We start from the raw sequence: 15,058 nt of genomic DNA on the forward strand, positions 1-15,058 counted from the left end.
TATTTGCTTTTATTTTTTGGCAGTCCGCGATACTTTCAACATCCTTTGCTAGCACCATAATTCAAATGCATCAAGTTTCCTTCTGTGTTCTTTATTCAATGTCCAACTTGCACACGCACAGGAGGGGATCGAAAACACCATGGATTGAGTCAGGCGCACCTTCGTCTGCAAAGTAACATCTTCAACACTTTAAAGAGATCATGTGCAGCAGATTTACCCAATGCAGTGTTTTGTTTGATCTCTTGATTGCTGCTTCCATGACAGAGATGGTGGTTGACATCCTTGAAAACTTCGATCTTTTCTCCATTTAGCATGTTGTTGTCCGGAATTCCAAGTTCTTCTTTCTGCAGTCACTTGCTAAAGAGCACAGGCAAATCCCTATGCACCTTTCCTGAAACCGGGCTGGATAAGGTCGGCTATAAAACTCTTAAGATTGTATGGAAGTGGATTTCAGTTTCTGAAGGCTGTCACACGTCGGAGGAAGTAAGGTCCCTTGGTTGGCTTCAGAGAGCAGAGCCAGTGGGAATAAGACCTCGGAAGGGAGACAGGGCTTGGTTGGGTCAGAAAGAAAAGATTCGTAATCATCAGGACACCTAGAAACAAAGAGAGCCACTCCAGGAGGGGAGGCATTTCCTGTGGCTGGAGGAATTCAAGGACAGATTGGATGGCCATCTGGGAGAGATGGGAAGCTCCACCAGATGCCCTCTGAGGTCCCTTCCAGCATGGGAATTTCCTGCTGTCATCGGTTTGCTCTGTGTTTATTACTGCTTGGAGGCATTGGGCTAGGATCCTGCTGATAAGTATTAATAGTTGGCTCTCCCTCCCTCACCCTCCACAAGCTTCCACCTGTCTACCTTTTCCAAATTGCACTCTCCCCCTTCAGGCAGGGTTGGTGGTTACCTCGGTTTGGCAAACACACCTCTTTCATCCGAGGGGGAAAGGGTGGGACAATGAGCAGCCTTCACCCAGACTTGGAGCAGAGAGAAGGTGGAGCCAGGGTGGGAAACTAAAAGCCTCAAGAGAACACCGTCCAAGTACTTGCTAGCATCAGTGCTTCAGCAATACAGCTAATGCTCATTGCAAATCACGCTTACTATTCATTACTGCAGAGCCCCGAGGAATTCCTAAAAGCAACAGCTGTGGGGGATTATTTAAGTTACTGCACATTAAGAGGAAACAAGTAGACTTTTCTCTTTTTTTTACAAAATCATGACAATTTTGGTTTCTGTTTCTTTACATCAGGCGGTCACCACAGCAGAAGGTCAATGGCTGGGATCCCAGTGCCCTGCCTCAAAGCTGCAGCCACAAATTCAAGGACAGAAAGATTTGGCAACTAGGTACTTGGGACGATCAATAAGGACATTCGGTTAGTCTTTGACGAGGTAGGGTCCTGTCCCCGCTGCACAACCCCACCCCCACCCCACTCCCGCCTACACGCACACACACACACACACACACACACACGCGCACACACACTGTATTACTAACGCCTGTGTTTCACTCCCACTTGCCAACGTGAATCGGTCCCAAACACAGAAATTGAGCTCAGGGCGCCTGTAGCTCTTTAAGCAAGTTAAATAGTCTTTCCCAGCTCCCTGTTGAAAGCACAATAAAAAGGGTATCCATCTCAATTCAGCGTCTTTTACTGATGCTAAGAAAGCTTTAGTTTGGCAAAGACTCCAGCCCCTGCGCTCCTGGGGACTTTCCCAGAGGCGAGCACCCCGGCTTGCTTACGAAAGGAGAGAACTGCCCTCCAAGGAATGTCCACAGACATGCTCAGACTGTCTACTCCGACCTTCCCAAACACAAGGCCCATTTCACAGAGGAGCTTCACTGAGGCTGGGGCAGGTCACACTCATCACCCTAAGGCGACTCCACCCTGCCCCTTGTATCTCAGCAGCCTCTCAGATCCTCACTGTGGCAAGCAAAAAGGAAATACGATCTCACAGTACCTCTCTGTTTCCTGGTCGGCGCTCTGCTGCTTGCTCTCAAAGGCGCTGAAGCTGCTCATGTCCACATAGCCATCGTTTTCATTTGCCGTGGACAGAGCTCGGCTCTGATCTTCAAAGAGCTTCGTGAACGTCCCAGCCCTCGCCGGCCTCCGGGGTGGAATCTGGATATTTTCATAGTCCGAGTTCATGGCTGGAATGTTCTCGTAGTCTGAAGTGTCCGCGTTGGGGAACGAGATGGACCGTGGCTTGGTCAGGGGCAACGACAGGAAGGGAGGCCGAGAGCGGTCTTCGAAGGACTCCACTCTGGACACCGTCCTGCTGAAGGGGACACCTCTCCGCTTGCCATCCCTGTAGAAGATGAGGGAGGAGGGAGACTCGGACGCCCGGAGCTTCCCTGTCCTAGACTTCAGCTGCGGCGAGTTACTGAGGCTTCTCCGGTCCAGCTCCAGGAGCCGGGAAGGGCCGTGGTAGCTAGACTCGGAGGAGGAGCGGGAGGACACGTTCACCTCCACATGCACTTTGCTCTCCGTCTTCTTCTTAAAGGTCAGCGCCAGGAACTGCTTGAAGGAGGACTTCTTCTTCTTGGTGTACTTGTCTGGGGAGTCACTCTCAATGAGCAGAGAGGGCGAGCTCTTGGTGATGGGCTTCTTGGTGATGCAGGCCAGGTCAAAAGGGGGCGGGATGTCCACCACGGAAGAGGGGGTGGATGTGCCACTGGAAGGCAGGTGGTTTCTCTGGGAGAAGCTTCCGGAAGAACCGATGACACACGGCAGAGAAAGGTTCTCTTCCCTTTTCATCCGACGGTCGTCTAATGCCTCCGGTTCGTGGAACAAGGAGAATGGAATCTCCCGGCCTTCCACGGAGAACGACCTTGGGTAGAGAGTGAAGGCCCTGGGCTTGGCAGGCAAGGCGCGGCTAGTGGCTTCCGGGGTTGTCTTCCTTGCCTCCAAAACAGCCTCTCTACTGCCAGGGGCTGTGGACCCAGCTTCTGGACCGATTTCTTCTGGGACAGTTTCTGGGACGTAGCCAGCCACCTTCCCAGAGTGGGGCCGGACTCTTGGGATGAGGTTTTTCCTGTCGAGGGAGAGGAGGCTTCCCTCCACATCTGAGTTCACTTCTTCCCTCGTGCCATAACCACTGAGAGCAGTGGGCCCCGCCTGAGTCTCGCACTGGCCTGCCCAGCAGGCAAGGCCAACGCCCATGGCATAGGGGTTGGTGAGCGATTCGTCCATAGCATCCTCACCCACAGTGTCTTCCGGCAGGACCACCATCTCAGGGACAGAGGGGTCCTCACAGGCGGCACCCTCCAGGGAGCCCGGTTGGCCACTCCCAGCTCCAGGCTCAGGGTCCCTCTCTGCACACAGCTCGGACTCCTGCTCTAAGGCGAGGCCCTGGGCTGACTCGGAAGAAGGTGCACAGCTTTCACTGCAGAACGAGGTGCTCTCCGTCGGGAAGAACTCGTAGGGGCTCCCGGTAAGGGAGGCCATAAAGCCATCGACAGAGTCATTCTCGAAAGGAACAATATGGCAGCTCTCCTCGGCAGCCTCCTCCTGCACCTGCCCCGTGTCCTTGCCTCCTTGAGCGTCCTCACCTGCCTCCTGGCCGACTGCCACTTCTTCCTGACTGGTGCTCTCCACCACGCTGGGATGAGCATCATCGGCCTGCCCACCAGCCCTGGGGGCATCTTCGCCCAGCTCCTCAGGGACGTCCAGGCTTTCTACAGCCACCTCTGCCCCCTGGACATCCGAGGCCAATTCCTCCTCCTCAGGGGGCCCCTCACTGGCATCTGCAGCATCCCCCTCTGTAGGAGGGTTGGGATCCACTTCTGCATCTGGGTCCCCTGGTTCTGCCCTGGCACAGTCTTTCCTGCCGTCCTCTTCCAGCCCCAGGGGGCTCTCAGGGAGGGTGGGCGCCTCAACAGGGGCCCCTGGATCCTCCGGTTCAACGTGGGTCAGGACGGTAGCATCCTCGAAGACCTCCTCTCTGTCCCAAGGTCCCTTGTCCTCCCAGTTAGACGCATCGTGTTCTTCGACCAGCTTCACCTCTTCCTCTTGTGGGAGTGCTGGCTCTCCGGCCTCCTCGCCGCCCTCCTCCCCAGCTGTGCTCTCCGGAGCCGGGTCCACGCTTCCCTCACTCTCACCACTCACTTCCGCTTCAGCCAGGGCCACCACATCCTCGCTGGCTCCCGTCCCCTCCGTATCACACTCATCTCCCTCCTCCGTGGGTTCCTCGTCCCCAAGAACAGCTGGAGGCACCAGGGCATCCTCCTCCCCGGCGCCCCCATCCACTAGCTCACCCTCTCGGAGGGCAACCTGGGGGGCCACGATGTAGTCCTCATCCACTTCTGACTCAGAGCCCTCCAGGTTGGACTGGTGCCCCTCGTAAAGTCCTCTGTCTACGCAGAGCAGCTTCCCATTGCTGTATTTGTTTAAGCTGTTGTTGATATACACGCTGGCTCGCCACTCGTGGGGGGCACCCAGTCTGGGCTTGGGGGCGATGGGGGGCTTTGGCCCCCTGATCATAGAGTTTGGACTGTGGAGACTGTCAGATGGGGGTGATGACGGGAATTTGGGTGTGGTGAGTAGTCTGACGGGGCTGGTAGTCTTTGGCTTGGGAGCAACTGGTGGTTTCGGTGAATCTGAAAGGACACAAACAGAAAAGGGAAAAAGAAGTATAATGAACTTTCTCTCTATTCAGAGTCCCCAGCACACCATTTGTGACAAGATATTAAAGATGCTCCCGACTCATCAGAACCTCAAAGAAACAAACGGAGCAGCTGCCATCATGCCCACCCTTGACTCGTGAGAACCCTGTGCGTTGAGGACACCTGCGTCCCAGTGTCCAATGGGTGTCTGTTCAGAAGGAGATCACCAGGTCTTTCTTCAAGGTGCCTCCGAGTGCAACCCAACCAGCATCCTTTCAGTTAGTAGCTGCATCCTGAACCATCCCTACTACCCGGGATTCCGTATCAGCTCAATCTTACTCCATGTTGTCTTTGGCCTTATTTCTCCCACCACAATTTTAAAATCCTTTGGCTTACCATTCATTATATCAATAACGAATAGACTCTTTTTCCATCTCTAGTCTAGCTAACAAAACGCACCAACTAAAATCGTGTGCTCCTCAAATAAGAGCTGCTCAGGTCACGCCCGCCTTCATTCACCAAATATTTACGGAAGCATCCGCTGTGTGCTGGGTTCCTGTGTTAGGCTGCTAACCAGAGGCACCTTCTGAGAAAGGCGTGGCTACCTATTGCCACAAAAACGAGTCACTGAAAACCAGATGGAGCACAGTCTTCCTCTGACACACATGGGGTCGTCAGGAGTTGGGACTGACTTCAGAGCCACAGACCCAGGAAACAGTGTTGAACTTGACCGCCACCCTCACTGGAACCCTTGGGGCACGGTCATTCTAGAGCAAGTTCTATACAGTGCCTGCTGCCTATACACAACGGCGCTGTAGGTAGTAGACTTCTCAGATCAAGAAGAGTCGAGTGTTTCCGCTGAACCCTCAGAGTTGAGTTAGGGGGTGAAGACTAACAGAACAAGTTGCTAGCAGAATCAGACTCTTAGAGTACGATGGGTGAAGTCATTGTATCATCCTCCTGAGAGTAACCCCCAGGGGTGTGGAGCAGTGACGTATGACCTTGCAGAGGGCCCCGTCTGAACTCTACATGCTTTGAGGCCCATGTCCAGCTGGCTGTCTTGCAGCCTCAATGTCCTGAGAGAGAGGATGTAGTATTCGTCAACAGACAGAGCCCTGGTGGCAATGTGGTTGAGCACGTGGCTACCAACCCTAAAGGTCAGCAACCAGCCACCCCATGGGAGAAAAACGTGGCCTTCTGTTCTCATAAAGATTAGAGCCAAGATAAACAAGCGGCCCTCTAGCTGAGAAGCAGTAAAGTCCACATGGAAGAAGCACACCAGGCTGTGTGATGGTGAGGCATCGACAGAATCAGGTATCAGGCATCAAAGGCCCAGGACAAAAAAACTGTATCATTGTGAATGAGGGAGAGGGCGGAGTGGAGACCCAAAGCCCATCTGTAGACAATCGGACACCCCTTACAGAAGGTCACAAGGAAAAGACGAGCCAGTCAGGGTACAGTATAGAACTGATGAAACATACAACTTTCCTCCAGTTCCTTAATGCTTTCTCTCCACCCACCCACTATCATGACCCCAATTCTACCTTACAAATCGGCTAGACTAGAGCATGTACACAGGTACAGATTAAGAGCTAGAAACACAGGGAATCCAGGACAGATAAACCCCTCAGGACCCATATAGAGAGTAGCAATACTAGGAGCGGGAGGTGATGGTGGGGGAGAAAAGGGGAACCAATCACAATGATCTACATATAACCACCTCCCAGAGGAATGGACAACAGAAAGGTGGGTGAAGGGAGACATTGGTCAGTGTAAGACATGAAATAATATCTTACAAATTATCAAGGGTTCATGAAGGAGGGACCGTGGGTGAAGGAGGGAGGGAGAAAAATGAGGAGTTGATACCAAGGGGTCAAGTAGAAAGAAAGTGTTTTGAAAATGATGATGGCAACAACTGTACAAATGTGCTTGACACCATGGATGGATTTAATGGATTGTGATGAGAGTTGTATGAGGCCCCAAATAAAATGATTTTTAAAAAAGATAACAGCCGGGAGCCAAGTCGTCAAGATGGCGCCGCCCGTGGTCCTGCGCCCTTTCTCCCGGCTGCTGACCCTGGCCCGGCTCCCGAGCGGTCTTTCAGCGAGGTCGAAGTTCTACGTTCAGGAGCCGATAAATAGCAAACCTGATTGGCTGAAGGTTGGGCTGACCTTGGGCACCACAGTCTTCCTGTGGGCCTACCTCATCAAGCAACATAATGAAGATGTTTTAGAGTATAAAAGAAGAAATGGGTTGGAATAAACTATTGAAATACTGATACAGTCTGCTCCATGTAGTGACTGCAGGAATTCTTCTGGATTCACCAATCTTTTGAATGTAAATGAGAAAGGAAAGTTATTTGTGAATGTGTATCTCAGCATTTGTGGGTTACTTCATTATGTGAAACAAATTAGAATACTTCCTTATTCTTCAGATAATGCATCTTGTGATAACTTGGCAGAAAATGTCAACTTTAAGGTATAATACTAAAAGCGTTTCAATTTAGAAGGTATGTTGTGTTAAATGTACAAGTGAAAAAGGTTAATCATTAAACATTCAATGCAGATTTAATCTAAAAAAAAAGATAACAGCCTTGGAAATATTATGAGGTAGTTCTATAGAGTCACTATGAGTCAGAATTGACTTGTCCGCAATGGAAAGACCTGCAGTTTGGCACATTCTCCAACATGTCTATCGGTAAAAGGTCCCCGTTCCTGTGGATGCTGAGGATCTGTTCAGAATAGAAGACAGTGGCAAACTATAAGAGCGGCAGGAATTAGGGAGGCAAGAGCAGAGGGTACTAAGTGGTTAGGGAAGACCTCTTGGAGAAGGTGAAGTGTCAGCTACATTTTGCTGGATGAGAAGGGTCTTGACAAGTAGAAGAGTCAAGGGGATGGATGCCAGCTGCCAACATCAGCATCTTTACTGCTGAAAATCAGGTCTATGTCTCCACACCTCTTCCCTGGCCTCCAACTCCCCTGTGGTCCCCTTCCACACTGAGAGTAGAGCGAAGGAAAGGCAACTCCATCCTCCCATTTCTGCTTTAAACATGCCTGCTGGCACCCCAGGGCCCAGGGATGAGGCCAAGCGTCCATTTCCACCCAGTCTCCTCTCTTGGTTCCATCCCCAGGAGAGCTTCAGTCTGACACAAAGGAGCCTCAGAAGGCCGACACGGTTCCAGACAGATGGGAAGGCAAACAGAAACCCTGGGTGCTTCTGTTAGCAGATTCCCACCCATCTTCATGGTTCTTGGAAGCTTCTGATGAGATGGCCCTTGACTCACATCCATCCCCACAACCAACTGTGGATCAGGCCATGGTGATCCATCGAGGTTTCCCCGGCTGGCTTTCATGAGCGATTCACCAGACCTTTCTTTTCAGCTCCCCTTCGTCTGTAAGCTCCCCTGAGACCTACTCAGCTTCCTAGCCACCAGCAAGCCTCCACTGACAGCTGGGTGGTGGCTGGGCATGAGGTACACTGGCTGGGACTTGAACTCAGGTGTCCTGCATGAAAGGTAAGGACTTTACCACTGAACCATCACTGCCTCCCGAGGCATCTTCCCCCTAACTATGCCTTGCCGTTCCTAGCACCACCGATTCCGGGCAGGAAAAGCAGCTTCCACCGCATTGCTCTCTCCTGGTCCTCCTCCTCCTCCCTCGATACTCCGCTTTGTCCTCCTGTTTTCTTCCGTCGGAGTTAATGACAATTATATAGCTACTAATTTGTACAAGAGAGCTTCAAAGTGTTTGTGAGAAGATTCCTTTATCTTTTCATTCCATTTTTTCCCATGAACTTTGTGAAGTCCCCTTAGAGTCCTCATTCTGCCCCTGAGTCTTCATTCCTAGATCTATTCTATTCTAAAGACACAGCTCTCCAAACTTCATCCAGGAATGTCCAGCAGAAATATCATGGGAGCCATATTTGTCATTAAATGTGTAATTGTTTTAGTTTTCTAGTAGCCACAATAAAAAGGGGGAAAAAAGCCAAATTAAAAAGGTTAAATTAGGTTTAATGATGTCTATTCAACTAAATATATTCAAAATAATGCCATTTCAATGTGTAATCAATATTAGAGTTATTAATGAAATATTTGAGACTCATCTTTGAGATCAAGTGGGTATTTTACAAAACCACATGCCTCAGTTTGGACTAGTCCCAGTTCCCGCACTCCACAGCCTCACCGGGCTGTTCTCCTGGCTCAGCAGAGCTCTCAGTTTAGACATCTCTACGGAAAGGCCCACTGATGTGTCAGTTTCAATGTGTTTGAAAACAAAATCAGCATCAACTCCCCTAAACCGGTCGAACTATATAAAATTCCAACAGGCCCCAAAGGAAATTAAAAAGGGTCTGAAGTCTAGTAGTCCAATAGAATAACAGGATTGATTATAGTAATAATAATAAAGTAACAATAAGCAAGTAAATAAAATAGTCATCATAATAAGAGTACACCATTCCTCACTTATCAACAACTAAACTGCAAAGACCAGGTATATAAATTTTTAAATTCGTGTTATGTGAAGATAGAGGATGCCCTCATCAGAGCTCAAAATGAAAGATGACCACGTCATTATACAACAGCTACACAACACCATTACATACCTGCCAAATATCATTACATAACTACCCGAACATTGAGAATTACGGTCCATCCAAGGTGACACATAACCTTACCCATCGCAGCCAGCATCATTCTCACTTCACACCTTGGTGTTCATTAGACGTAAGTTTGTTAATGTGCAAAATAGTCAAATGGTAGATTTCTTACATTGTAGTAAATGACAAATGTCTGATAGCAATATAATAAATGAGGAATAGATATAGTCTATGCACTTTATTCCTAGAAGGGCCTGATTTTATAGCACCCTCACTTACAGTCTACACTGAAGCCTAATGACCTTAGCTGGTTTAGCAGGCCATAGTAGACAAACGCAGAAATGCCGCCAGATCAGAAGACCCCAGACAAACAATCACTTCGATGTAAACAAGGTGGGAGGGATGCGGAGTGGAGACCCAAGGCCCATCTGTGGACAATTGGACATCCCCTCACAGAAGGGTAACGAGGAAGGGATAAGCCAGTCAGGGATAGCACCGACAAAACATACAGCTTTCCTCTGGTTCTTTAATGCTTCCTCCCGGCACCCCCACTATCATGACCCCAGTTCTACCTTACAAATTCGTCTAGAACAGAGCAGGTACACTTGCACAGATTCAGGACAGATAAACCCCTCAGGTATAATAATGAGTAGTGATACTATGCGATCACAATGATCACCATATAAGACAACCCCCCCCCAACCAGGGTGACGAACAACAGAAACATGGGTGAAGGGAGACAGTGGACAGTGCAAGATATGAAAATAATAATGTATAATTTATCAATCATTCATGGGGGGATGGGAAAATGAGGGGCTGATACCAAGGGCTCAAGTAGAAAAATGCTTTGAAAGGGATGATGGCATCATATGTACAAATGTACTTGACACAATGGATGGATGGATTGTTATAAAAGCAGTACAATGAAATAAAATGATTTTTAAAATAAAATGATTTTTAAAAAAGAAAGACTGCCAGTGAAAAGATACGGTAACTGACCCCCCAAAAGTGAAAACAGTTGGGGGAGAAGAGGCACAATCGTAGAAGATTTGAAGGCTTAAAAGCACAGTGTAAAGGTACTCACAGCAGCGAGTCCCTAACCTGCCTCCACCTTCCTCCATGAAAGGCTGGACAAAGCACTGGTGATCCAATAATAACACAGAGACTGCAAGACATAGTAAGTGGGCTTTCAACCCACTCTTTCACTAGCAATCAAGCCTGTCATATTTTTTAAAAACGTGTGTCCGGATTAGTGAAAAACAACAACAAAATTTGGAGCTTATACTGATACGTGTTAATTGCCTGGAAGTGTAGACTAACAGATTGAGCAATTTGGAGACTGGCTGACCTGGATATAAATCACAGCTCTGACCATTATAAGCCTCAGTTTCCTCCTGTTGAAAATGAATACAACAGTTGCACCTACCGGGAAGAGGTTGGTGTGAAGATTAACAGACATACACCTGCTCCTTACTCATCAGCCATCTCATTATCCACCACTTTGCATTTATGATAGTAGTGAAAACTCTATCATCCAGCAAGTTTGCACATCCACAAGCGCAATGTGTGAGGCAGGAATAGCACTGTGATGGTTATGTGTCCGCTTGGCCATGCCATCATCTGCAGTGGCTTGGCAGGCATGCCATGCTGTAGTCACCCACCACGTTTTTATCTGAGGAGAGCATCCTCCGTGATCTGGTCTTTGGAACTAAACCAGGTCATTAACAGAGGAGTGGTTGCATATTAAAAGTGCTTAGAAAAAAAGTGCTTAGTAGCAGACCTTTACATGAAAGCACTCAATAAACAGTAGCTATTATTGTCCTGATAAAGTTCATCCTTGCCCGTCCCATCTATCCTCCCTACGTCCCACGAATCTTGACTGACACTAATGTTATATCACCTCAGCATGAGATGCCAACAGTTAGTATGCAATTATTCTTTGGGGGTGGGAATGGTCGTTCCCCATCCTTAACAGGTGGCACTTTATATGGGTGTCCTGAGATATGATGGAGGGACACACTGGCCTTGAATAATGACCATGGCCTGGGCTGCATCATCTTTACCCCCGCCCCATCCTTCGTTTCAATTAAGCTATGGGTGTGTAGGTACCGTCTCCTTGGGAATGGCTAGAGTGGGCATCAGAGATATGAGCCTGTAAAACAATGCTTTTCTCAAAAGGCCCCAAGAAATGACAAGTACTTGGGCCATCTTGTAATTTCATCTCTGGGCTGGGGCATTTCACCTCCTCATATATTATAGCATGCCACAGTCAAAAAGGCTTGATCCTCAATAAAAAGTAAGCAAACTGTTTGCTTGGAGTCCCCTAGCAAGTCCAGGACAGAGTGGGCATCCTGCTTCCTGGTCCAGTCACCTGTGGGACCTCTATCTTCACCATTTCTGCAACAGCATACTTCCTCTACAGGGGAGACTCAGGAGTCCTAGGATCTAATGAGGTAGAGACAGGCAAAGTGCAGGGAAACCGAGACCAGAGGAACCAAAGAGCTGGCCAGGTGAGAGATTTACGCCAGAGCTCAGAAGTACTAACTGACCAGGTGAATAAGATAAGGCCTTATTCCTTTCCATTCAATTTCCTTTCATCTAACTCAGCGGTTCTCAATCTGTGGGTAGCAACCCCTTTGGGGGTGGGGGTCGATCAACCCTTTCCAGGGGTCGCCTGACCCATAACAGTAGCAAAATGACAGCGATAAAGTAGCAACGAAAATAATTTTATGGTTGGGGGGTCACCCGAACATGAGCAACTGTATTAAAGGGTCGTGGCATTAGGAATACTGAGAACCAATGATCTAACTGAATCCTATAAATATTTATTAAGTCCTTACTACATTCACCCAGATTCTTGCTCTAGTCATGGGAAGCAAACAAAAAAAAAGGCCAGTGTGTTGCATACTGTATCTTACAGCCACCATCTGTCAGTCGGTGGAGGCTTGTGTGTGGCTAGGGTACTCAACAACTTTCAGTGCATTTTCCACACAAAGAGGGACCAGACAGAAAGGCCTGGCAATCTCCTTTTGAAAAAATCAGCCCGTGAAAACCCTAAGGTCCACCACAGTCTATCCACAACTGGCCAGAGGGGTGATGCAGGACCGGACAAATCTCGTTCTCCTGTGCACGGGGTGCATCGGGGGTTGAGAGAACAACAAACGGTGCATAATGAGAGAGTCTACAGAATAAAGGCCAGAAGGGGGCCCTCGGCGAGGGTTATTTGAACAGAGGGTTGGAAGAGGTGAGGGTTTGTCCTAGATTCAGCAAGGGAGGAGGATGGGAGATGAAGCTCGAGGAGGAACGGGGAGCTTTTCGGGGTGTGCAGGCTCTGGAGGGGCCTTGGGGCTTACTCAGTGATGGGGGGACCACTTAAAGGTTTGGGCCAGAGGTAGGCCTTGCAGGCGCTGGCTGCTGTGCTGTCAGTAGGAAGGAGAGACCAGTGAAGACTGTTGGAACAATCCAGGCAAGAGTGCATAACAGTCTGATGCAGGTGGCAGGGAAATGGGTGGAAAGGGGTCAGATTCTGATTATGATGGCAGAGCTGAAAGGACGTGCTGGCAGTCTGGATACGGGGTGAACAGAATGAGGTCAAGGGCAATGCCAGGCTTTTGAGTCTGAGCAACCAAAAACGTGAAGCTACCAACCACTAAATGCGATGGAGAAGAATTGGGGAGGTAGAGAAAACCCAAACTTCAGAGGGCACGTGTTACATCTGAGTTCCACCACCCACCCACCTGTCACACTGGAGTGGCTTGCATATTGCTATGATTCTGTGAGCTGCACCACTGTATTTCAAAGACTAGCAGGGTCGTCCAAGGTGGACAGGCTTCAGCAGAGCTTTACGGAGAGCAGGGAGAAAGCTCTGGAGAGAGCGCTCTGAAAATGAGCCAATGAAAACCTGACGGGTCTCAGCAGCACCCTGTCTTGGACAGGTCACCAAGAGGACACCCTATGTGGTGACGTAGAGGATCAGGGAGATGGGTGGGCACAAACATGCTGGGAACAGTGACAGTGACGGACGATTGGGCAGGAGTCACCATGAGTCAGAGCTGACTTGATAAAATAACAGTAAAAACATGTGAGGCATCAGACACCTGGGTGGGAATGCCAAGCAGGTCCTTGAATAGCAGCCTGGGCCCTCGGGGAAGTCGGGCTGGAGACATCCATCATGTAGATGGAATCTATGGCATCCGCCTGGTGAAATCGGCGAGGGATTGTTATGGACAGTGAAGAGAACTGGACCAAGGAGGGGGCTCTGGGGCCTGTAAGATGTGAGGAGAAGGAGCCAGCCATGGAGGTTCAGAAGGGAGTACCCAGGAGACACACACACACACACACACACACGGAGTGTGAGTTCCCCAGTGTGCTTCCCCTCTGCTGTCCTTCTAAAAGGAACCAGAGAAAGCTCGGCCCTCACAGCCTAAGATGATCTTGGATCAATTCTGCCTAGAGGAGGCTCCTGGGAGGATCTTATCATCTAAAAAGAGGTCAGAGCTAGGGCCTTTCAGAGAGCAGGGGCAGCATGTGAAGCCACCCAGGTAATTGCAATGTCCCATGTGGCTGAGGTTTAGGAGGGAAATTAAGGGGAAAAATCAGAATTGGGGCGTCCTCCTTGTAGGTTAGGCTAAACCGTCTGACCCTCCAGAACCCAGTGTGGATGTCATTGGTGAAGACTGCATTCCCCAGTGTCTCTGCTTGTGACACTGAGTCCCTGTATCCCAGAGCCAGAGAGGCATACCCTCCCCATCCTTAATGCCAACTCCCAGGGCCTCCAGGCATTTCGCAAGGCCGGAGGAGGGCACTAGGGCAAGACACTGGCTGAGCCAAGATGTCAAGAGTTAACCAAAGGCAGGGGGCACCAATGACAGAAGAAAGAGACCAGGAACAGCCTCGGATGATAGAAACTATTCCTGCCAGCCTCTTGGTACCAGTTCTTATTTTCTCTCTACTTTAATTAAAAATCTGTCACTCACACATTCATGTTTGCTGCTCCCATGTCATCTATGTATACGTTCAATCAGAGAGGGTATTGGGAAGAGCAGTGTACTGGGGGGCAGGATCCCTGATACCCACCCATGACCCTGCCCTTAACTGGTTGACGGTAAACCTTGGGCAAAAAGCGCCCCCTCTCTGAATCTCGCTTTCCCCGTGTCTGAAACAAGATTGGGCCGATCAGGATGCACCTTCTGTTATGGCTGACCAATCTGTTCAACTCGGGCTCTCTGGATGATGTCTTGTGGTCTCAGCATCTCCAGTCCTCGAGTCTGTTTCCAATGCTGAGCACCACACTCCCCGGGGAGCTCTCATAAGCACACGTTCCAAGAGTAATTATCTTCCCATCTCACCTTCCAATTGCATCTGCATTTAACTTTTGTTCTCAGGTACCTGCTGGAGTGTCTAAGCCAAGCCTGGTGATTTCTAATCAGCTGCTGTTAACCTAGCCCAGTGATCCACAGAGGGGGCTCGCTGGGATAAACCCGGGCACCAGTGCCAGCTCTGCCACTGCCCAGATGTGTGATATCGGACACATCATTTTGCCTTTCTGAGCCTCCGGTTCAATCTTGAGAAAATGAAAGAAATAGCCCCCTCTCTTTTCACAACACTGGTGAGGTGACCCTGTGGATTAAGCACTGGGGGCTGCTAACCACAAGATGAGTGGTTCAAACATCCCAGTCGCTCAGGGGAGAAAGATGAGGCTGTCTATTTTGGGGAAGATTTACAGTCTCGGAAACCCTACATGGGGTAGCTGTGGGACAGAATCAACTCGATGGCAGTGGGTTTGGTGTGTTTTGTTTAATCAGACAAAAGATACCTAATAAAACCAGCTGGCAAGCATTTCCTGAGTGCCTCCTAAGCGACACTCGCT

The 15,058-nt window shown here is 49.4% G+C and overlaps 1 protein-coding gene and 1 pseudogene across 2 annotated transcripts in view; one reads left to right on the forward strand and one right to left on the reverse strand.

Moving 5' to 3' along the window:
* Nucleotides 1-4,587, reverse strand: part of FGD5 (FYVE, RhoGEF and PH domain containing 5) — a 152,649-nt gene extending 148,062 nt beyond the window's left edge. For both annotated transcript variants that reach the window (XM_075550075.1, XM_075550074.1), the window contains exon 1: nucleotides 1,953-4,587. In XM_075550075.1, coding sequence (XP_075406190.1) covers nucleotides 1,953-4,474 — 2,522 coding nt within the window. In that variant the 5' untranslated portion in view covers nucleotides 4,475-4,587. The remainder of the gene's footprint in view (nucleotides 1-1,952) is intronic.
* Nucleotides 4,588-6,616: 2,029 nt separating this feature from the next.
* On the forward strand, nucleotides 6,617-7,144 carry LOC142448978 (NADH dehydrogenase [ubiquinone] 1 subunit C1, mitochondrial pseudogene; annotated as a pseudogene).
* Nucleotides 7,145-15,058: the final 7,914 nt, after the last annotated feature.

The sequence above is a fragment of the Tenrec ecaudatus genome, chromosome 5 (assembly GCF_050624435.1).
Source record: "Tenrec ecaudatus isolate mTenEca1 chromosome 5, mTenEca1.hap1, whole genome shotgun sequence".
Classification (NCBI taxonomy): domain Eukaryota; kingdom Metazoa; phylum Chordata; class Mammalia; order Afrosoricida; family Tenrecidae; genus Tenrec; species Tenrec ecaudatus.